Raw genomic sequence first — 24,728 nt, 5'->3', positions numbered from 1 at the left:
CTTTGGATCCGAGCAGGTGGCTCTGCAGAACAAAACGCGAGGAAGGTCTCTGAACTCTCCCGAGCGCAGAGGATGAGCCGGGAGCGGTTTCCCTATAAAAATCCGATGCCGGCGCTGTGAGACACTCGGAGGAGGCGCCGCCGCCGGAGACCTCCCTGCCTCGGAGAGCGCCGAGCCGCGCGCCCGCGGAGCAGCGCCCGCGGAGCAGCGCCCGGGGAGCAGCGCCCGGGGGGCAGCGCCCGCGCAGCCTCCGCAAACTTTCTTGCCGGGGCGGCCGGGCGGGCTCCCGCCGGCGGGCGCGCATGGGCGGCGCTGCGCGGGCCGGCGCGGCGCCGCGGGCGCGGGCGCTGCCCTGAGGCGCCATGTGGGCGGCGGGCGCGGGCGGGCGCGCGGCGTGGCCGCGGGACGCGGCGCTGCGCCGGGCCGCCTTCGCCGGCAACCTCGCCGCGCTGCCGCCGCACCTGGTGCCCAGCGGCAGGAGCGTCCGCGTCTTCATCAGCGCCAACCCCGAAGGTAACGCGCGCCGCGTCCCCTCCCCGAGCCCCCCGCGCCGCCCGCGGCCGCGTTTGCCGGGAGCGATTTCCTGGGATAAAGCACGCGGGACTCCCACCCAAGGGCCGCTCGCTGCAGCCGCGGGGTTAGTTCGGCGACGCCGGGGTCGCCCTCCCCGTGCCCCAGGCAGCAAACTTGCAAACTGTGCTGAAATCTGCCCTTCGTGGCCTGCCGCTTCCAGGGGGTGTCGTGCCCGCCGGCGAGGCTTATATTATTTAAGCCGTTTAAGTGCATTCCCGCTCGCCGCAAGGAAATAATAAACGAGGCGTTTGTGCCGCTGTCATTGCCGGTCTCCAGAACCGAGACCGCTGCGCTGGCGGCTCTCCTTCAGCCACCCTCCCTGCAACGCTTGCAACGCAACAGCACTGTCACCTTTCCATGCAGACCTGCAAATTGGGTTTAAAATGACAGATTAGGTCGAGTTTTAAAATCCTCAGTGCCCAGATGCCGGCACGATGATGAGTAACCGCACGCGCAGGCCGGAGGCAGGCGGAGCGCGAGCTGCTCCGCACGCAGGCCCGCTGCCAGCTCTCAGATCTGCAACTTCACTTCACATGCATACATATATATCTAGTGTTCTGTAGAAGCTGGCGTTTAAAATGTGCACGGTTTATTGCTGCGAGCTAAGCAAATGTATAAATAGTGATAACCCAAAAGATGTTTACTTTGCCCTGCAAGCAAATTGATGTGAATTCTTACAAGTCTCTTCATTGCAAATAGATTTCTGTCATCTTAACTGTGGAGTTATTGATGCCTCCAGATGAATGCCATTTATCAGGTTAATTTGGTGTGTTAACAGACATTTGCTATAGAAAATAAATAGCACTACTCTTCCTAAAAGTTGGATATTAAAGCCATATATATCCATTTGCAGGCTTTCACCTTATCTGGTTATTTCTAAAACTCAGTCTTAAACACACACTGCAATGAAGCAAATAATTTGGTCTTCTTAGAATAAATGACTTCAGTATCTTTATAGGAGCAGAAGTCCACAATGCTTAACAGTTTTCATTTCCAAGATCTTATTTACATTACTCCTACTTTTAGTGTTGGACCAAAACTTCAAATTAACTCCAGATTTTGCTTATCAGAGCAAGCTACCTAAAATCAGTAGTGGTTACTACTGAACATTCAGAGAATCTAAATGAAATGGCTATGACTGTATTTGATTGATCAATAAATCAATGATTGTTATCATTGGCACACAAGCATTACTAACTGCATGTGGTATTAACTACGTATATGTGTGTGTGTGTATATATATATATATAAAACAAGAAAAGTAGCCTACACTGGAATTTAGATGTAATCTAGAAACCTATGTAGAAATTAAAAAATGACATGTGCAAAACATCTAGAAGAGTAATAAGTGCAAGGAATTGGGAAAAATGTCTTCTTCCTACTTAAACTACTTAGCATATTTAAGCCCTCAACCACAGGGCTTTGCATGATCAGGGCCTTTCTTGCGAATCTGCAGCATATTAGTGCAACTGATCCCTCTTTCTGGCTAGGAGTGTGATGGAGAGGGCTGCGGGTTCCCTACCTTCCTTCAGCAGGACTCAGTCGCCGTGGGCTGTTTCCTGCGCACCTCAGGGCTGGGCTGTCAGAGACCTCCACGGTTTTCAGTTACATCTGCAACATCAAGTACGCAAGATCAAACAACTTCATACACGTGAAGAAGATCAGAGCTTTGGAAACATGAATGTTGCTTTTTTATTTGAATATAACTGTTATAGCTAAGAGCTGTAAAATTGCAGGGATAGTCACAGATTGCCATAGCGCTTTTTGGCTCCCCAAACCAGCCCATGACCCACAGAAGCCAGATGTTTACCTACTCCCTTGCTGGCAAGCTTTGCTAGATAGGTCCTTACTGAACTTGGTTACTTTATCTAGAGAATAAATTCTCTACTAAAACGGGGCAATAGCAGTAAATGCCATACTTTTGTTATTATGTTATAATCCCTAACAATATAATGTAATCCTTACATATTTGCCGATCATCCAGCTTCTTTTAAAAAAATCTACAAATTCTACATATACACATAAAAATATAATAAAAAGATCTTCCTCTGACAGGAGATGCTACTAACAACACCCTCACCTCAGTGCCTCCATTGTGCAAGCATAGTATAAATCTAAACTTTACGGTTCAGTCTTTACCGACGTCACTTTAGGCTGCCCAAGTGGCCTTGTGTTGTGCTACTGAAAGAGTTTGGGATTCTTTAATTATTACACAGTTTTTCAGCTTCTTATTTTTCATTGATATACATAATCTAGAACTTTGTTGATTTATAAACTGTTCCATTCTAATACAGAAAAAATGCTTGGTGCCCCGTTTACATATTTGCTCATGATGCATCAGGCAAAATTCACACTTACCTTTAGTTTTCCTAATGAGAAAAGGATTGTTTTATATAAGTAGAAATGTATGTGTCTGGAGTTATTTATTTAGGCTGCTTTGAAGGAATTAAATGTACATGTGAAAGGGAAAAAATAAAATGAGAGGCATTTGTGTATGCTTTTGTAGTTTATTGCTATTGAACATAAGGGTGGGCACCTCAGATGAAGAATTATACTTGCTTTAATTACAGTGTAATTGCCATATGTGATGAGAGAAAGGTATAACTTTATATTTTGTAGCATATTTTGGATATACAGCATTTAAATTGAACTGTTGTTTCTCTTAAGAAATATAGCATTGAGGCAATACCGATTTGGAAAAATAAATGCTAAAAAAGATGGATTAATGCTTAGTTAGTTATGGTCCATTTTGTCCTGCTCCAAAATACCATATGGTGTCTCTACTTAGATATATTGCTTGAGGTCTTTTTATAAAGACAATTTTATGTAATCTGGGTGGAATTTATTCCTTGGCTAAAGGAAAACACAGATGTTCAAGTGTATGAAATTGCAAGGGAGGTGTTGCGGAGATGTGGAGACAAATAACTCCAGGACTTTTTTTATGCTAAGTGTTAGTTGTGGTTACCTAACTTTGTACCTATTTATGGCTTTACATGACACTCATCACTGTAGTGTTTAAAAGCTACAAAACAAGCTATGCTCGAAAAAGAAAAACTTGGTAGTTTCAGGGACAAAGTTGAGCATCTCAGCTGAGTTTGAGAGAGCAGCATGATGGCAAGTATTTACTTGTTTTTTTTTGATGTGGTCCTTAGTTTGAAATACTGCTATTTCAGGAAGGCTAGGTGTCAGTGACGCGTATAATTTGTATTTGTTAGGCTTTGGAAAGCAGCTTGCTGTTTTCAGTGCTTTGGTGTGACATTTTCTCTCTTCCCTCTTGGGCCACAGCACTAACACAGCTCTCGTGTCCGTGTAGGGGAGCAGGCAGGAGGAGCTGAATGACGCTATGGGGCAAGACCTGAAAGCTGCGCAGCCCTCCTTGCACTGCGGCACCCCGCCTCAAGCAGGCGTTACCTTTTCTGCAAGGCAGGGCAGGTAGATGTAAGCCACAACCAGAACAGAGAGGGCTTTTTGCTGAGCAAATCCTCAAGCATTCGTTCCCTTTAGAAGATCTGATCAAAACAGGCCCAGAAGGAGACTGAGTTGGATTGGAGCTTGTTCCACAGAACAGCAGTGAATCTGCTCCATGAAAAGAGCTACATCGTGACCTGTTGTGCTCTCTCTGGCTCTTCAGCTTGTGCAGCTTGGGGCCTGGGCTCTGAATTTGTGCTACAGGCACTGACTGTGTGAGTGGAATCACGAAGAAGCTTTTGTTTAATTCATCCTCCAAATGGCTCAGCAGATTTTCATTCATGTACTCACAAGGCAGGATGGGCGCTTGGAGAACAAGTAGCAAGATCAGGAGCTTTTTCTTTAAATAAAACAAGCTATTTATTTTGTTGTTTTTGTTCTCTCTGCTTCACTTTTAGAAATAAGCAGAATTAGCTGAAAGCCAGTTACTTGCCTATTAATTGGCATCCAGAATTATATTCTCTAAAAGTCTGGATCAGGTATTTACCCTGCCTACTTAAAAATCTGTCTTCAAATATATTCCCCAATACAGATATTTGTATATATAATTGTGTGTGTGTGTGTGTATATATATATATATATATATATACACGTATGCATCTATCCACCCATATATATATTTATATATATACACACAAACACAATTGCTTTTTATATATTATTAACATACTTATAAAATTCTAGCAACATTGCTGTAGACAATTTTCAAACCTGCTGTGGTGACCTCCTGTGGGAACAGAGTGTTTATGGGTTATGCTGAAAAACAGCCTGGGTTCATAAAACTGTAAAAGAAATTAAGACTTTTGCTAAACGTAGTTCAAGTTCTAGGTTTTGTTTACCAGTATTGCAAAAGTAAGTCCTTACTGAGAAATTCAGGATTTTATCCAGTAGTAACCTGTAATTGCTCGAGATTTTTCAGATCTGCAGCAGTTCATACATGTTTTGATGGCACTGAAGAAGCAGTGATACAGTGGAGCAGAACCTGTAATGTCTTTTCTTGTTTACCAGGATAACGTTGCAAGTATTTGCTTTATCTCTTCAGGCGTATTTGCATTCTAGAGTGATTCCCTATAGTTTGGTCTGTCTGTATCAAACATTTATGTGCGTGCATCTCTTTATTAGAATAATAAGAAATAGTGTGGTCAGGAGGCACATGTGTGTTCACAAGTGTGTGAACATACAAGACAAAATCTTATATTAGATTTTAGAATTTTAAAATGTTTATTGTGGAAAGAGACCTTTAGATCATGGGGATATTGCACTCCTGTTTCTAAATATGTGAATAATACCAGACTTTTTAAAAAATATATTTCTTTGAAAAAATAAATTCGTTTGAATTTTCAGCTGCTGTAATAGTATTTCAGGGTGATATACTTTCAGGCTGCCTTAATACATTAGCAATATGTAGCCACCAATAATTTAGCATTTTGATAGATAGATTTTGAAGGTGGTAGATATAAATATAATATAGTCCCATGTAATCATGTGTAAGGAACACAGAGAAATCTGACAATTTTTTAATATAGGCAGTGCTGTTCAAGTCAACTAATTTATCCCCTTGATGCGATTTTAATTAAAGAAGGATAATAATAGATAGAATTTGAGGACACAATTTAATCATAGACAGTGCAACGCTAGAATAACTCCACTGGCCTGATTCTACTTTCATAACTTTAGGTTTTGTATGAGAGAGAGGCCTTTACCCCAGCAATACTGAGTCAGAAGGGGAGCAGGCCCTACGGCCCTGGTAGCTGCGGCCAGGGGCTGTAGCGAGGCAGGCTGAGGCCCACACCGGCCTCCTCGGCACTCCTGTTATATATGTGCCCCTGCATCTGGCCTGTGGGAGCAGCTGCTGGGAGCACCTCCTGGTGCCCATTCCTGCAGACAAGGCACTGTGCTGGACAGACCCCAGAGCTGGGCAGCAACTGCCCGTCCTGTGTAGAAGCTGCACCTGGGGAACGAAGTCATCTCTACAGGCCAGGTTCACCAGGCTGTTCAAAATACACCTGGTGCCAGAAGCTGCAAAGACTAGGCCATGGCAGGACTTCCGTGCTGGATTTAATCCAGAGCCATGCCGGTGCTAAGCTTCAAATAGGTTAGCAGAGCAGATTTCTCATTGTCAGAAGCTGAAAAATGTTATTCTACAAACATCATATTTGTGCAGGCATTTGAGGTGACGCAGCTGCTGTCTTCAACGTGGTAAAACACTCTAAAATGTGAACAGAGTCCAGCTCACTATACTAGCAACTGCCTGCTTTTCCAAACGCAGCTGTGCTTTAAAAAGCTCTACCTTTGCCTTCTACCTCTCTGAACTAGGTATCCTTTCTCAGACATGAGTTACTGGAGTGTGCTGATGATACCTAACAATATTATTTGTAAAATTGTTATTTGGAATCTCTAACTAGCTGCATTTCAAAAGTCACTAAGATTAAATGAGTCCTGTTTGCACTGTTTGGTTCCACATAACTCTACAACTTGTGATGTTTTGTATTACCTGAGCGATTCTGAAGCCTGGATCCTTTGATGCATTCATGTTAGTAAAAAGCACTTGTACTTAATAGAAGCTACAGCACTTACGTTATATACGTACAGAAACAGACATTCAGAAGCATACAAAAGTGAAAATTTGAACTGCATTGTTAAAATAAATGGCTATTAGGAACTGTAAATCCTTATACAAAGCCCTTTTGAGAACTGTTTCAAGTGTATATTATCTGTTTAATTATCTTGTGGTACCAGTTTGATGCTTGGCCATGCAAGGTAGGACGAAATGGTTGGCGTTTTAGAGCATCTATAACCAAAGCCCTGGCACTGCCTGCGCTTACATTTAACACTTGTTCATAAATGGTCTAACTCACTAGATTTTATTTGATTGAAGAGTCCTTTTCAATGATTGAGAGCATCAAATAACCACATGAGTTTAATACTTCTCGATGAGAGAGGTTACCCATATTTGTAGAGTTATGCACACCACTTATTATAGATAAGGTAAATAAGAAGATTGGCCACAGCGAGGCAGGCTGCAGGAGCACTCAGTCCGATGTTCTGTCTCCGACACTGGCAGTCTCAGTTGCATAAGGAGAGAGTATGTGAGATCAGGACACAATTGTAATTTCCAACAGCCTGTCTCCCAGTTTCCAGCAGTTTGTGGGCTAGGGACTTTCTTGGCCAAAGGTTCAATCTGTGTTCAGTAATCAGTGAGGTATTTTTATTCCATAAATTGGTCTAATTGCTCACTCATCAGTCAATGGTCTTGGTATTTATAACAACCTTCCAAATTTTGAAATAGACTGTTGCTCAGTGAAGTGTCTAATTGCATTCATTTATTCAAATTTAGATCCTACTAACTTGAGTATTTTGTATGAACAAGACCAAGCAGATTCAGCCAAGAAGAGATCTTAAAAAGCAAAGGTGGAAATACCTGCAGAGGAGGAGTGCCTAAAAGCAAATCCCCCTAACAGAATAATTGTATGTGAAAAAAGTTGATGCAACGATCCATTTTAGTCCATCTGTGTATGGAAAGGGAGGCTAATGTGAAGACCAGTTATCTGAATGTACTTATTTCCGAGGAATTATTAAAATGGAGCCATCCTCAGGAATAAACAAGGAAAAGCAGTCTTCAGTAGTTGGGGAGGAGCGCTTCACACCTGCCTATGCCAGCATCACATAGCTAGTGGATCTTGCCAAACAGCAATTCTAAGCTTTACTGTCAAAACATTAGAATAACATCAGTCAGACATGTCATTGAGCAGTAAGAGTGCTTACCTCAAAAGGAAGAACCTCATCCTTTTTCTTTTTCCCATGCTTCTTGTTATTTTATCAAGGTTCCATGAAATCTAGAAAAGGAGAACAAAGTAAAAACATCTTTTGATGGTAATCACAGTGGCGAGCTTCTTATGAATACAGAGAAGGAATCTATACTGTTCTGGCAAGACCAACATATTTATTCTCAAGAAAATATCTCTCTTTTCCATTTTCCACCCTGCAGAAGAGCCAGTATTTGACATACTGAACGCAGTGAGCACTAAGTCTGAATTCACTTTTTAGTTCCCAAATAGATTTCTTTCCAGGAGCAGTTACTGCTACTAAATACTAGGACAATGATAAAATAATAAAACTGGTTGATATTGGTCTTAATTTACTTTCATGCCTGTATTTAAATGTAATGAAGCTTTATGCAATGCTGTTGAGCAAATTACTGAAGCATTCCTGTGTGATATCCCCAGTTTAGCCCATCAAAACACTAGCAAAGTTTGGATAATGATTTATTTTGAAATACATGTCATTTGGCACTATGGGAATATAGAGAATTTGGCAATCCATAGTGAGCAAAATGATTTGAAATTGAATTTAAAAACCAGGCCATTTAAAGCAGGGATATTTCACCGGGTTGTTACTGTTTTGCAAGCAGCTGGCTAGAGGGGACCTCTTGAAGCCTTTCAGTCTGTCCTGCTGCCCGAAGCAGGATCAGATACCCTTGTGCTATTCCTAAAAGAAGTTTCTCTAACTTTTAATCTTATTTATACTCTCAATTAATAAAAAGGAAATTCATTAAAAGTACACACACACAGAGGAAAATAGGTGCTACAACATACTGCTCTCAACTGCCTTCCACAGCACTACTGCAGCTCGCAGAAAACCATACAGATGCAAAATAAATTCACTGGTCAATAAAACCAAGCAAAAACACAGGTGGAAATTGCCTTGCTGTGAATGAGTTGCAGTAACTTTCACTTGCTAATGACATTATTCATACATTTCTCAAATGACAATTCATACATTTCTCAAATCCAGTTTCTGGCTCTTTATTTTACCACGTCAGGAAGCCAATGGGTGTACCAAAATAAAACATAGATAATATAAATCAATAAACTCATAAAGATTTTATAACAGACATTATGTGCTGCAGTGGACAGCATGTTTGAGGTAAAGCTTTCATGTACCTGGGGCATTTATGATATCTCTGGTTTCTTTAGCATCTGATAGCACAGACTCATGTTGCAGCTTTCCCTTTGACCTGTTCACTTAAGAAGGGAGACAGTCATTTACAATATTCTTTATTACCTGGTGATATATTCTGATGCATGATATTAATTTTATTTGACATGAATTTCATTCTGCCCAGTTTGTTTAACATGAGTTGATGAGTTACAACGTATTTTCCAAAAGACAACAGAAAACACAGGAAAGCTGAAGCACACGGATCACACGGATTCCTCCTTCCTTTAGAAGACAGCTAAAAATACCTCAGTACCCATAACAATCTTACATTCCTTTTTTTTTAATTATGAATTTTATTTTTTATACTTTCTATAATCGGCAATATATAATACTGTATAATTCTACTGAGGTCCTTTCCCCGCTGCTCATGTATTATTCTTAGTGCTAATACCACTGTCAGCTCCTCACAGTTATGCAAATTCAAAATCATTTTCAATAAAGCAAATGAGATGCCCAGTTGTGGGTTCAGCTCTGCCTGACCCTGTGCAGGTATGGATGTACCAGACGGATGTACCTTGCACGTGGTTTTATCTATTCTGCAGCCAAGGGACAGGGGCAGTCACAGGCTTTGAGACGGACTGATAGTGTCTGGCAGTGCTAGGAATGGAAATTAAGTCCATCCTTTCAACCATCTTCTACACTGCTGTAGAGAGTATAGTATCATAAAAGATCTTTATCCTCTTCTAAAGGTCACTGCAGCTCATTGGATAGCATCCCTCAAATTCCCTGGCCAAGGACATTCACTCTGAATAGGCTCGTGTGCTTCTGAAGACTAACTGCTGGGCTTCATTCAAAAATCATGGTATTTATAATGGTTTTCCTGTCTACTTTGAAGGAGCTGTGAATTAGCATGGTCTTATTTTGTCTTTCGACATGTTTCTACTGGTATCACCTATTTATGGGATTGCGTTCTGCATGTAGAATATAAAATTTATGTTCACATAATTATGACATGAAGGGGCTTGACAGAGAACTTGAATTTGCTTTCGATGCTCCACAGAATGTACTGCATGACATTCGTACTCCATTACTATGAGGATGTTTTACTACAGGCACAGTGCCAGTGTGGTATTTAGACGTGACTGTCAATGTGCCTTTTTAACATCCCATTTACTTACTATATGCAAGAATCTAGTGAAAAATCCTCGCTGTGGGAGAGTGATTTTTTAAAATCCACTTTGTAAGAATAATAGTTAACATTTGTTTTATTATTATGAACATAGAGAATTGCTGAAGTCATACGAAAGTAGTAGTTTGTAAGACATTCTGTCATTCAGTCAGCGATTAATCAACTTGGTATAGCAGTTCTGGAAAATCTTGAAATATTATTTGCTACATAGCATTTGTCAAAGGTTTTTATTTATGAAAAATACTTAGCTGTTTCAAACTCACCTGCTTTTCAGAGGGAGCAAGTGGTTAGTACATACGTTGCTTTTTTGTGTTCAATTTCTAAGTCCCCAAGAGGGATAAACAGCAAGCTCACTGTTCCTTTGGTGTGTAATATACTATATATAATCAACTAAGTGTGGTTAGCAAGCAGAAGAAATCAGTAAAAGTCAGGAACAAGAAAGCAAAGAAAAATCTGGAAAAAATAAGTCATCACAGAAATATTTGACTAATAAAATAGGAACATTAGATTAAAAAGAAAAAAACCCTTTTCAGCTGGATCATATTATTTTCACAAAATAATAATTGCTACATGAATGATTAGAATTAGAAAGGGTTAGGGAGAGGGGAGGTGGATTAATCATTCTTTTATATGTCAGTCGTTGTTTTCCTCTCGGACATCACATAACCCATCAAGGCAAGCCAGTTTTGTCAATTATTTGCTCCTGTTTAATGCTTTTTTAGCTCAGACAGCATCCAGGATTCTCTTTTGTATTTTAAAACCTGTTGTACTGCAGTACCTACGAGTGGGTGGTCATAAAGCTAACCAGAACTTGACTGTAGGTGTATGAAATAATTGTTCAAATAAACAGCCGAGCGTCTCTGACTTAGAGAATGCAGGGCTGAGTTCCTGGCATCCTTCCCTCACACCGTCCTGTTGTCCTGGGCTTGTTGCAGCTGCTCTCTGTTGCAGGGAGCATCATTTCATTCCTTCATCTTTGAAAACTGTTTCTGCAGCAGCCAAAGTACTTTGCTTCATGTGCAGTGGTATAATTTAACAGTCCTCTCAATTTAGTAGTAAGAAGAAGAAAAAAAAAAGAGTTCTGTAAAGGAGACTCCTCCTTTATCGCTGCTGACGTCCTCATGGATAAGCTCCTCTCCCTTCTTCTCTGTGTCCAGCCTAAGGCCGTTTTAGCTCCTGCAGGAGAAGTCTTTATATGTCTCCCCTGGCACCCACACTCAAGGCTACAGTAATTGTGTTTATCAGTCAGGCTTTTCCAGCAGGTCTCACTGACTTCAGCAGTTTTTGTAGGTCCCAAATAATGGCCAATTTCCACCAAAATCAGGGGAAAAGAAAAAGATTTTTTTTGAACAAAGAACTCAAGTAAGAAGCTCAGAGAAGAGAAGGGCAACTTTGTAGTAGAGCAGGTCGTGCTTGCAGAACTCCTGCGTAGCTCTGCAGGGCTGCCAGAGTTAAAGCCATGCCATATTATTTACTTCAGAATTAGGTGTATTTAATGGACCTGTACTGAGGTACAGTTCATTTGCAAAACCTTTTTCTCACACGGCTTGCTTATTTCAGCAACCCATATGTTGACAGATTTAATAATTACTCTTCTTTCATCATTAACTATGATGTGCAGTGAACTACATGTGCGGTTTTATGAGCCTTACTTGCTTTTCACTTATTTTTATGACTCTCTTCTGTTTTATGTCTTCCCAAAGCCTGTAGCATACTGTGTTGTTTGCTTCCAACACTCCAATCTGCAGCTTAGTTAGGAGACAAAATGTCTGTGACATCCTGTTGTTTTATTGATTGTCACTGACTCATTGCCTTAGGCGCTTTAGTAACATACCCTCATTGTTCCCTTTCTTCTCCTATTATCAGAGAAAAAGGTAAAACTACTGCAGCACACACCACTTAATTGTTAAAAAGTATTTCCATTTTTGTGCAGCTTTATTTTTTTTCTCTTTTCTAGGTAATTACACACTTTTTTGAAGTGTGAGTTGACACTAAATGAATTAGTAGGATTTTAACATATATCTTTGTTACTGCATTGGCACTCTTTATGTCTTATGTTAAGCGTTTTTTTCACATCTCACCCATAATTCCTCATATATCTCATAAGAACTTTTTCTTTCACATTAATTTTGATTATAGTTGCAAATTCTTGTCCTTGCAGGCTTTGCTGTTTGCCAGTGCTTAGTTGTAATAAGCTTTGGTGTTCTGCAGGGGTAATTTTCAGACTTAATTTTGGTATCTCTAAATGTGCTGTGTCTTCAGTTTCTCATGTCACATCATTTAATTGTATGACAATAATTGTAAATTGTCATGTTTTCAAGAGCCTTTCCCAGTTTGCTTTATTAAATGACAGGATTGCTTTTTATTGAATTCTTCCACATGTGCAGTTTACAGAACACAAAATTCCCCCTCCTGCCAGGTTTCTCCCTTCAACCTGTGGTGCAACTCAAGCACCCACTGCACATTTGCACGATTCCTGGCCACGGGTCTTATCCAAGGGATGCAAGGACTCTGGGGCTGCCAAGCTTCAACGCAGGGACCATTTGCAGGATTAGGAAAGTGTTCCAAGCCAACCTAGCTCTTTTTGCTGTTGTTGTTGTTGAACGCCTACACTTGAGGGCAGCTACGTCCCTGACGGGCAATGTGAGGTTATATTTATAACTACATTTCTTGAGATGAAGTTCTGCTTCAGAATACTCAGCAGTGCCATACCCATTAGACTTAATGAGTATTTAGTGTCCAAGTGTTCATCCTGTATGGATTGAGGGATTTAATCCAAGCCCTAGATGAAAGTAAGACATGAGAACATCCTGGGTTTCAGTTCATGCCACAAATGTCTGGCTTCATTTAAGACCCACCAAACTTAACATAGCTTTCCATTAACTTCACTGAGCTTGAGATCAGACTCCAGATTTGCTCCTTGTAACCAAACTTAACATAGCTTTCTATTAACTTCACTGAGCTTGGGATCAGACTCCAGATTTGCTCCTTGTAAGCGTATTATACGCAAAACAGAGCTCAGAACTTTCAGAAACCAACATTTGCTTTACATTGGGAACACAATTTTGTGGAAAGTCTACTGATATTTGGATATAGGAGTTTCTTTTCCCTTCTGCCATATCAGTTTTATTTTGAGATATCTGCTAAATTCTGTATTTCAACAGTCTTGACTCCTTTGTATAATTTAGCTGCTTCATTTTTTATGTAAATGGACAGCTAAATGTTACTGTTAAGCCAATAGATGTCACTGGTTAATCATATTAACAGGCAAGATACAGTGTTTCATAAATAAGTTGTCTCTTGTGAAATGCACCCAGCTATTAAAAATGGTAATTAAAATTTTTTCTAGGTACGTATTCTGTGTATGTTGTTTTAAATTTGCCATCATACAGAACTGATAGTATGAAACATTTCAAAGAAGGAAATGTTTATGTTTTTATAATTGTGCCTTAGTTTAGATAGGATATTTTTTGCTCTCAGGGGAAAAAGAGAAGCTAATTGATGCAAAGAGAAGTGTTCGGCCTATAATTATGTGCCACGCTTTGAATCCTGCCTCGGGCGGTTATGTTTTTTTTGTTTTGAAAGTGTTTTGTTTAAATGCTTCTAATAGCTTAGACATTCGCAGTCACATCCTATCATTTCCCCACAACTGAGATACCCAGTTCAACGTTGCTTGCTATTTTAATGATATTTCCCATTACTTTTAGTGACTTTCATGCTAGGCAGCCGTTGCTTTGGGCTCAGGTGCTCAGCCCACGGGTTTCTTCTAAGAACTGACAAGGTTGAGGAGAAGGAGATGCCACCAACGTTACTATATATAACAAGAGCACTAGCTAGGAGCTGAAGGTCCAGGAATTGAGGCCACGTGCACGTTGTGCCCATCCCGGTAGGCAAGGCTGACCTGCTGGCTGGAGCAGGACAAGCCCCCGTGTGTGGCATCACAGTAGTTGTGTTTTGCCACAACTGGAGAATCACAAATCAGTTGTATTCCTTTTCAATTCTTCCTTCCTTCCCTTCCTCCCTTCCTTCCATTTCTCCCTTCCTTCCCTCCCTTCCTTCCCTCCCTTCCTTCCCTCCCTCCCTTCCTTCCCTTCCTTCCCTCCCTTCCCTCCCTTCCCTCCCTTCCCTTTCCTTCCTTCCTTCCTTCCTTCCTTCCTTCCTTCCTTCCTTCCTTCCTTCCTTCCTTCCTTCCTTCCTTCCTTCCTTCCTTCCTTCCTTCCTTCCTTCCTTCCTTCCTTCCTTCCTTCCTTCCTTCCTTCCTTCCTTCCTTCCTTCCTTCCTTCCTTCCTTCCTTCCTTCCTTCCTTCCTTCCTTCCTTCCTCTCTCTCTTTCTCTCTTTCTCTCTCCCTTTCTTTCTCTCTCTTTCTTTCTCTCTTTCTTTCTCTCTCTCTCTCTCTCTGTCTCTCTCTCTCAATGAATCACCACCTCTCTCCAGTTTCTGGAGGGCCTAGCCTTCTGGAAGGGTCAGCAGAGATCAGAAGGTTGACAGTGTTGTTTGGGAAAAGGATATGGAGGAAGTAACCTAGACCAATCTGTTCCCTTCCCAGTCGACCTTAGGGACGCTTGGCTGCTTTCCAATGCTCTCTATTCAGAAAACCCAAGAGAATAAAAACACAACCCAGCAGCCCTCTTTGGAGCTATTTTGTAGGAACTCAAGGGCACTTGCTAGCACAAGTCGTTTTTCCCTCCAGTACTAGTTACCTGATTCAAACCTGACGTTTGCAAAGTGCTCTGAGATTCTCAGAGGAAAGGCTCTATAGAAATGCAAATGACTTATTATTACAGTATTATTTTCAAAGACAAGGTTTCCATAATATTTAAGGACATTAATTTCCTATTGATATTCAAAGTTCTTAGTAACAGAGGTGATACATTGTGCAGCATTAGTTTTAAAAAAAAACGCAGCTCAAAAGGAGTAATTTTGTTGCTGAATAGTCTTCTGTGACAAGAACGCATCTGCTTTAAGAGGTTTGGCAGCCATTTCCTTACTTGGTATTGCCACTAAGTAATTGTTAACCTTATTTGCATCACATCCTTAGATAAGTACAAAAACCCTCATTGCAATTAATACACAATGGTTAAATACCCACTTTTTTTTTTTTTTTTTTTTTTGTTAATATTGAAAATTTCCTGTGACAAGATCTGTCCTGCCCATCCAGCAGAGCTAAGCAGAGTACCAGGAGGAAGCAGCAAATAGGTGCACATGTTAGGGCAGGTGCACTTAGGACCGGATTAGATGTTCTCTGCGCACCTAGGACCGGATTAGATGTTCTCTGCGCACCCTGGGCCACAAACCTCAGTAGATGCACAGAGGGCTCCGCGTTGCAATCTCCCACCCAGCTCCTTCCGTGCTGAGAAGGGGCAGCTCTTTCCTGTGGGGTTGGTTGGAGTTCAGGCCTGCAGGCAACCCTGCAACCCGGTGCAAGCTCAGTTTCTGTGGCAGCTTGAGCAGTGTGGGGCCAAGGGCAGTGTGGGGTTGTTTTGTCTTTCCTCTTGCTCTGCCTTGGTTCTCCCAGGTTGAGCTGCCTCCTCCTGTTGTGTCGGGCCTTGGTTTTCCTGCTGCCTCTCCGAGCTGGGGAATGCAAAGTTCTCCTGGAAGAGAGAATTTTGTGGCATTGCAGACGCCATCCCTGCACTGCACCATCCCCACGGCGGGCCCTGAGCGTGCCCTGCGCAGGGCCGTGTTCACGGGGGCTCCCTGTGCCCACGCAGCACTGCCTGGGGTCGAGCGGCCTCCTCGTCAGCCTCCCCTCCCAGTCACTGCCGCAGAGAGGAGAAACTGTCTGCTGCACCCATAGGGCAGAAAATCTGGTGCTTGAAATCAGGTACTGCCCATGGGGTCTCCACATTAACTCTTGCTGTTCACTTGCATATATCTTCTGAAAATTTCTTCATCTGGGCTGTTTTCCATGACTTTTTTTTTATCCTAGAGCTTAATATTTTGGCAACTGTGAGCAAATACACATCATCTGTTTACTAACACCAGAATGTAAAATCACTTTCTCTATTAAAAATAAAAGAAGGAACTTTAATAACAAAGCACCTTGTGTTTGAAGGTCAGCCTTTGGCATGGAAACAGTTCACAGTGAGAAGCAGTACCCCTGGAGGGGCCGCGTGAGAACAGGCAGTGATTTCACTGAGCTACGAGCCTCCAGAAGCCACATCTCACAGCAACAGTAATGTTGAAACTACTCTTATTGCCTGCTCTTGGGCAGGAAGATAGACCCCGTGTGCGTGTGTAGCTAATCCGGCTCTGTCTCCAGCATCATCCTGGTGCTGCACGTCAGGAGGGAGAGCTGGGATGACGTTTCAGATCAATTCAATATGAATTTTCATAGAGAAGCGTCTGGCGTCTCCTAGCCTGATCCACAGCCCACTGTTGTCCACTGTAGTTTTTCATTGCCTGCAGTGGACTTTGGATCAAGCTGTGATTGAAGCCAGGCGGGTTTCAATGCTGCCCAGTGCGGTATTCAGCTGAAGCTGAGCTAAAATCCCAATCCACCAAAGCGGATGGTTTTGTGCCCTCTGTCTCTCCATGATGTCCATATCATGGGCATTCGCGCTGCCTTCCTGGTGTTGACACCAGGACCCCGGAATATGCAGCAAGTCAGGTCTCAGCTGTCTCCTGGCTGAAACTGTTCAAGAAATAAATACAAAAGGGTTTTCAGATCCTCTCAGTAACTGCTAGCACGCACACAAGGTGGAGGCAGCACTAGATGAGGTAGTGGGCTGGGGGCAGGACCTGCTTCTGGTGGTGGTACCATCAGGGACTGGCTTGCAGCGCCGCAGGTGAGAAGAGACATCCCTTGTAGAAAGCTCTGCGTTCAGCAAGCCACCATCTTATTCAATACCATCTTTTTCAGTTTGACTTAAATATTGATGTGCTTTTTTTTTTTTAAGTCTTCTGTTTTTTTCACATACAGTTTCATTCCCATAGTTTATCACTGGGACTATCACTAGGGTTTCAGAGTACCAGAATTAACACTAGGACAGGTATAAAACAGCCTCATTTTGGCTGCTAGAAGAATGTCATTGAGTTAATCTGTTCATGTGCAGCAGCAGCCTGCAAGGTGGCATGTGCCTGTGTGACATCTTGTTGTTGGGAGCTGCCAGCTTCACAGATTTGCTATCAGTAGAAATCGGATTAGATTTTATTTAATTCAACTAGCTTATCTGCCATCCATACTAATTACAGTTGTTCATCTGAACTACGTACACTTCTGTTTCCTTAGAGTTTCACAAATTATTATGAATACAGAAAATCTTAAGCTTCATTAATGGACGGAGCAGCCTCAAATTCCAGTTAATCACATTCCACTAGATTTGTAGGTGGGAATAAAAACATGGGATGGGTATGTTTGGTGCCTTATCCACAACAGAATGCTAGCTGGAAGAATGTTTTATTTCTATTTGATTCATAAGGAATTTAAAATGTACCACCTCTTGGAGCATTTCTTTTTCTTTTCATTTTCTGAACAAGACTTTACAAGTTATGCCACAGGGGACGATGACTTGTTCTAAAATTAGATCCATTGGGGTTCTGCAGGGTGAGTCTTATAGGGATAAATGCAAAGCACCAGAATGTGGTTTTATGCATTAGGCATCTCAGACCAACTATTACCATTTTCCGTTTAATCATATTTAATCTCAACTTCTGCCCTTCTCCAGTAGCTCATTTCTGTTGTTCCTGCATGATAGCTTGTTTTAGTTTACTCGTAAGACTATTTTGTCTGCTATCACATTGATGATGTGAGTATCTGCACAGAGCACCTGTCAGCTGCTGCTTGCAGAACAGCAAAGCTATAGTCGTGCTTAATTTCACTTTACAAAGAGGCAAGAATCACTTTGTTTTAGTTCAGTAACTGAGTAATAAGGTGTTTTTAAGAGTTCATCCTCCACAGTTGAGAAGATAGGATGCTCTGTGTTTTGGTAGACTCGCATGCCAAAATTAACCAGTATCAGAGAAGGCAGCGCCTCTTCCATCCCTCTGGTACCTACATGCAACGCAGGGCAGCTCTGGGCGGCCAGCATTGGGTTTTGCTTCCCATTCTGAAGTGTTTAAAAGGTGCTTCTGTCTTCGCCCAAATTTGAAGTGTAAAACACACATGGCTTGGGCATTGGGTCCTTGGCACTGGCCGTTATTCCCTGCAGCTTTGCTCTTACTGGCCCAGGCAGCAGAGCAGCAGAAGTCTCCCCAGGACTGTACACGTCAAACCTGCAGGTCCTGCTGGGTCATTCGAGCTCACCACCATCTTGAAGTGTTGTCAGCAGTAACTTGTCAGCCATGGACATGTCAGGTCTTGAAAAGCTCCAAGGACAGAGGATCACAGCCCCGCTGGGCAGCTGGCTCCTGCCACAAGCGCTTGGCCTTGGCCACCTCGGTGACTGCTCTGGTTTCCTCCACAGCCTCCGGATTTGGGGTGCCCAGGACTAGTGACAAGGAGAGGAGAGAGGGAGTGAGGCCGCACTCCTCCCAGTGCAGCCCAGGGCACGGTTTTCCTTAATTGCAAAGGGAGCACACTGACAAGTATACGTTTGGGATGTATAAGGCTGTATACTTCATCTGGAGAATCGGGTCTGGGGTGGCAGGTCCACACTCAGGCAGGGACTTTGCAACGGAGCAAGGAGCTGACCAAACCTTCTGGGCTATTATCTTTAGAACACCTGTGCTTGAAAATATGAAATCATAAATACCCAAATTTGTTAATATTAGAGGTGATATTTAATGAAAATTACTATCCTTTTGATTTTCTTTCCACACCAAGTTTGTGAAGGAAGAACAGGGATAACTCGGATAAATGGGATTAAGCCAGCAGGTCTACCATCAAGCCTTTGTGGTGGCCTTGGTGCAGATTTCATATGCAGATTTCTTGGCTTGTTTGTTTTTAATTTATCTAATTACATTTATGTAATTTTTCAGAGCTATTTTAAAGTAGGATATTAAGAATATTAAGGATATTAAGAATTTATTCTAATGAATTACAGATTTCACACTCTTCTAGAATTGTCAAAATAAACATATATGTATATATATATATACACATCTGTGACCATGATTCTATAAGCAAACCACTGGCTCACTTAAATGTATCAGCTGTGGCCTTGGTTAACGAAACATGGTTAGACTTGCACAGACATCTTTGGCTTATAAAGAGGATTGTTAAATCAGTTCAAATTTACTCTTTCATTTCAGCACCATTCGACAAATACTGCTTTAATTGCAGTTGATGTTCTCCATCAGTCAAAAATTAACACAGTTTAATTTTCATGATGTGGTGTTTGGGTGTAGTTATTTGCAGCAGTTATATTTTATATTCAAAAATAACTTAGTAACAGTGTCATCCCTTCACATCTTAACTCTGTTAGTATGGACCACAGGCCTAGCAAAATTCATCACATCTTCATCTTATTTGAAGAGACAATAAAATGTATAATCTCTATAAAATCTTGTCACTAAACAATCAAATTTACCACGGATTTGTTAGTAAGCTTCTTTGATGATGGGTTTTATACAAATGTGCTCAGATTAACTTGGATATGCAGAATTTCCAGTAAGAATTTGGCCATCTTGAAGCCATATTGTACTTTGCTATTAGCACACATATCTTTTTGCATAGGGCAAATAGCATGACGGTGTCTGTGTGCTGAGTATGATAGCGATAATCACCCGGCCAAATAAATAATGATGCTAATACCAGGTGCTTTCCTTCTGAGATACTATGAGATTAAAGATGGTGAAGTCTCTCTTTTATTACACTAAATGTAGGGATCAGCCCCACCCTTGGTATTTCTCTCTGTTTTATAGTGTTTCTAATGGTTAAATTTCAGCTTCCTGAAAATGAAAGTCAAGCTGATGAAGAAATTCTGACTTCAGAATTACAAAATTAACTTGGCTGAGTTTTGTTGGATTATACTGCAATACTAAGGGCTGTATTAAGCTTAATGCTGCATATATTTATGTCAAATATGACAAAGTGCAACATACAGTTTGGAAATGTAAATGCCAGAACTAGATGTGTGTGCTTTTTAATGTGATAAATGTCCATTTAAAAGAACAGAATTTGGGTAAATATGGTTAGTGACATCTTTTTTTTTTTCTCCCCAATGCAGATACAATAGCAGAAAGGAGCGCCCTAAGAGAACATGTGTATCCTAAGCTGAGGGAATTCTGCAGGGAAAACTATGGGCTGGAATTTCAGGTAGGTTTTATTGCATTGAATCTTCTATTATGATGAATGCTATTATTGAATCTTCTGTTATGATAAATATTATTTCTTGAAATTAGCTCTGCTTAGAACAGATAGTATTTTTAAATATTGCAGCTGTCACGTCATTGGTAAAATAAAAAATTACAAAAATGTATTCCGTATGTTAATTGTACTGGATTGATGTACTTAAACTATCTTTCGGAAGAGTTGACGGTAAATTCTAAGTAGATGAAGAAATTCTACACAGCTCTACCATACAATATTTCACTGGTGATAAGAGCAATAGAGCAACAGACTGACACCTTTCACTTTTGAAGCCTAATCACTCCATTCTTATTTTAAATATTCAAAGTCTTTAAGAAAGAATAATGCTACATCTGAATTACTGGCTTGCACTTCCAGAAGCCGGCTCATGTCAGCCCTGCAACTTTTCCGATTTAATGGCCTCAGCATTTAAGTCAGAGCATCTCTGTATTCACAGAGCAGTTACTGCTCTACATATATGTTTGCTTTCCACTGTAATGTGTAAATTAATTTAATCAGGAGAATATTGAAACTTTCATTACCAAAGGTAATTGAATGAGGAACATTTCATTAAAATTTTGCAGCGATTGCGTAACATGGAATTTGCTCCCTTCACTGTCAGTGGTAAAATTCCCAGTTGCAGTTAGTGGATTCAGGTTTTCCTTTGTGCTACAGAAAACGGCGACTCACCACATGTTTAATAAGAACCTGTTAGTACTACAGTAATGACATATAACTTTAAATACATGAATTTGACATCACAGTACTTTAAATCAGGTATGTTGTGATTCAGAGTCCAATAAAGTCAATTAAAATAGTACCATTTGTGTCAGCAGGCCCAGAACTGGATCTCTGATAAGAGGATCAAATGCCTTATCAAGTGTTGTAAAAATGTTGTTCAGTTTTTCCCAAAATTCTGCTTCTGAATCTCTAGCCCTTCCTAGCATACTAGTATTGTGTGCCACATCACCAATAACTGAACTTCTCGGAGTGTAAAAACATTGTTCTTACTTGAGAACAGCTAATTCCTATTAGAGAACATCCTCCTACTTGTGGTAGATTATTTTTTATGTACATGCAGCTCTTTTTAAATCAAAATAGCAAGTTCTTGGATATTTGGTCTTAGTTCCCTGAGTTATAGTGGGATTGCTGAATCTGAATGGTTTTAAAATCCAACATGATTTTAGATTATGGCAATATAGAGGCTTTAGCTGAAGGTCCAGCCAGATTAGCTGATTGAGAAGTCTCAGCTGCAGTGCTACATGAAAGGAATATCAAAAGAAATTTAAATAATAAAGCATTTTTCTCCTTTTAGTACGATATGATTTTGTGGGAAATGGGAAATGCTGCTGTAAGTTCTTTCAGTATCTTTATTTCTCAGCCATCTTTGAGAAGACATCTCAGTGACATACATCTCGGTAAACTTAGTAAAATTAATGGAAGAAAATTATTTAATTATATTGTTTCAACACCAAGAGAATCCTTACGCGGAGTGAGGTCTGAGACCTCTGCTCTGCTGACACATTTCCAAAAATGACTCGGAAGTTATCACATTAATGCAGGAGCAAAGCAGGAAAAAATGTACAAAAAAAATGCCAAGGAAAAGCAGTAAAGCATTTTGGAGAAGGCTCTAAGACAGACTTCATTAAAACAGTATTTTTTTTTTTGCCTTTTCCATTCCTCATGTGTTGTGTTTTGTATGTTCGCATGCAAAATCAAGGATATTAAAATTTAGTGCCGTGGTTTCCAGAAAGTAATATGTATTTTCCAGATACAAGGATGAATTCCCTTGTCTGATATATGGTAGAAAGGAAGTGGTACTTTCACATGGCAATGAAATCATTAGTGTTTCACTTTTAAGCAAGTCAAGGCAATAATATAAAGAAAGATAAAATTCTTTCCTTTGCTATGAAGAAAAGGTTAATCTATGAAATTCTAAACTTGTTTGGACAAAAGTAAGCAAAAGAAAACACTGGTTCATGAATGTAAAGTCTGTTTTTCCTAGCCAGTGTGGAATTAAATGAATACCCAGTCCACCTTGTGTAACTGGCTCTTGAGCAAGACACATCACCACACCTAGACAACATTATTGAAAATTAGGGTGCGTATTTGTCAAGCAGCGTTTCTGATTATAAATAAAAGTATGCTTTAATGTCAAAGACAGTTGTCTTCTTGCTTCATTTCTGTTTTTTTGGGGAGAAAAAGAACTATTTTAGTCAGCATAAAGCATAACTACTAATGCAAATGTCTGGCTTTATGATAAGATGCTCTAGCTTTATGACTACTTATGTTCTATACATCCTTTATGTTACTGTTCTACATATTTATGTTTATGCTCTATATATTCTTTATGCTCAAATAATCACAGAGTTGAGTACAATGCAAGTTCAGTAATAAAGTCATAAAGATGGGAGAGAGAGAAAGAAAAGGAGCAAGTCCTTTTTTCTTAATAGACTAAAGGAGAAAAAAAATAATCATGAAGTTGAGGGAGATGGGAAAGCTATTTGAGATGGAGTTGCTATAAAGCAGAAGCCTTGTGTTCCAGCAAAAATTTGGAACAGAATTTCTGTACAAAAAAAAAAAAAAAGATATGAAGTGTGTTTTCTTGGCACTGCGATCTAGAGTGTATTTCATACTACGGGCTATTTAACACATCACCACTCAGATGGCTCCGACCTGTCATGTTGGCCAATTTGTTACTAATCCAGCAAACCCTGCGCTGAGTCCTTAACTTTCCTGCCAGAACTACCAAATGCGATTGCTGGTAATCAAATTAGACATGGACATAAGTAGTTGTAGGATTAGGTCTTAAATCTTGTCATTTATTGTTGTAGGAAACTTCCAAAGGAGATTAACCTGCAGTAAAATGGCAAATTTAACTTTTTTATGAACCCTTTATTAGTTCTTGTATTAGATCTTCAGATTGATTTTATGATCTGTTTAGACAACAACCAGTTTTGTGGTTTAGTTCCTCAATGCAACATCAAAGTGCTCCCACAGTACTAATAATACTGTAATAAATAATACTGTAATTACTGTAAATAATACAGTAATATAGCTGTGTCTCAATACAGCTTGATTTTATTTTAAAACTATCCATTTGGACTTTTTCGCACAAGTCTCATATGAGCAATCAGTAGTAGCTTTAATCAGAGAGTACTAGCAGTACAGAGAGTACAAAGATGTACCAGAAGTTTCATTCCCAAAATCAAGAAATGCATACATATGGTCCATGTCCTTTCAAATCCGGTTTCCTACAATGAAAATTTTTCAGTCTTTGCAATCCAAACTTCAACGCTTAATTTATTGAAATAAGCTTAACAGCCATATTGCAGTTTCCTCCAGGAGCTGGTTTGTCACTTAGCACCATCACAAAACTGGCTGTGTCTGTAGCTGCCAGGGAAGGCTGAACGGCAGCTCCGGCACGGCCCGTCCGCCAGCCTGGCCTTCCAGGCAGCCCAGAGCAGCCCGCACAGCAAATGGGATTTCACAGGAGTGCACATACTGCTTCTTTTGGGCCACATGCACAGGATGATTTTATATCCTGTGCATACAAAAGACATGAGGCACCAATTCCTGGTGCTCACTGATCCCCAGCAAAACTCCTATTAATTTCCGGGAAGCGAGGATTTTGTCCCTGCGCTTGCCATTATTGCTACCTGTTATTTGCAATTTAGTCACACATAAAGGCAACCTCAGATCAAGATCTTGTAATGTTAATCTCTGTACAAAAATATGAATACAAAAAGAGAGACTGTCCCTACCTGAAAGTATCTATATTCAAACAGAAAAAAAAAAATCTAAGATGGAAAATAAATAGTCTTGACGTGCCGTTCAGTTAAGATGGCCCTGCTACGCTGCCTAAGGAGCAGGAAGAGGATTTGCAGCCTTTTACAGGATTTTACATCCTGACTGGATGGCAGACCAACACTGAGCAATACACACTGCGGTGATGGAAGTTAATTTGTAATTTGATAGAAAGAGAATGTGTAGGATAAATTAACAATGTTGCATATTTATTTTCAGGTTATAGACTTATACTGGGGAGTTGAAGCAGATGAATGGGACAGTCCTGAGCTGCAGAAGACTCGTATGAGGCTGTTAGAAGATTGCTTGAAGACTTCTGCAGGTCCATGTTTTGTTGTGGGTATAAAAATAATGTTTTACTTTAAACCCCAAATTTTTATTAGCATGAGTGAGAGGTGTAATAGCTGCTCTCAGTTTTCCCTTCTTTGCTGCACACTTCTTACTCTGCTGCTGAAGGCTTCCCTGCCCGGGGCTGCAGACCTTCAGTTTCAGTGGGGAGGAAGGAAGGGCCTTGCTTG

At 40.7% G+C, this 24,728-nt stretch overlaps 1 protein-coding gene across 2 annotated transcripts in view; it reads left to right on the top strand.

Annotated features, from left to right (window-relative positions):
- Positions 1 to 362: 362 nt before the first annotated feature.
- NWD2 (NACHT and WD repeat domain containing 2) overlaps positions 363 to 24,728 on the top strand; it is a 45,196-nt gene continuing 20,830 nt past the window's right edge. The window contains exons 1-3 of one of the 2 annotated variants that reach the window (XM_010223253.2): positions 363 to 513; positions 20,282 to 20,370; positions 24,430 to 24,546. In XM_010223253.2, coding sequence (XP_010221555.2) covers positions 363 to 513; positions 20,282 to 20,370; positions 24,430 to 24,546 — 357 coding nt within the window. Of the gene's footprint in view, positions 514 to 20,249; positions 20,371 to 24,429; positions 24,547 to 24,728 lie in introns of those variants that run through there. The other variant, XM_088524343.1, reaches the window with a different exon arrangement.

This window comes from Tinamus guttatus, unplaced genomic scaffold (assembly GCF_059628265.1).
Source record: "Tinamus guttatus ecotype Peru unplaced genomic scaffold, ASM5962826v1 Tinamus_guttatus_pri_ptg000210l, whole genome shotgun sequence".
NCBI classification, from domain to species: domain Eukaryota; kingdom Metazoa; phylum Chordata; class Aves; order Tinamiformes; family Tinamidae; genus Tinamus; species Tinamus guttatus.
Note: the sequence above shows the minus strand (reverse complement) of the source record. Positions and strands in the feature narration are given on the sequence as shown.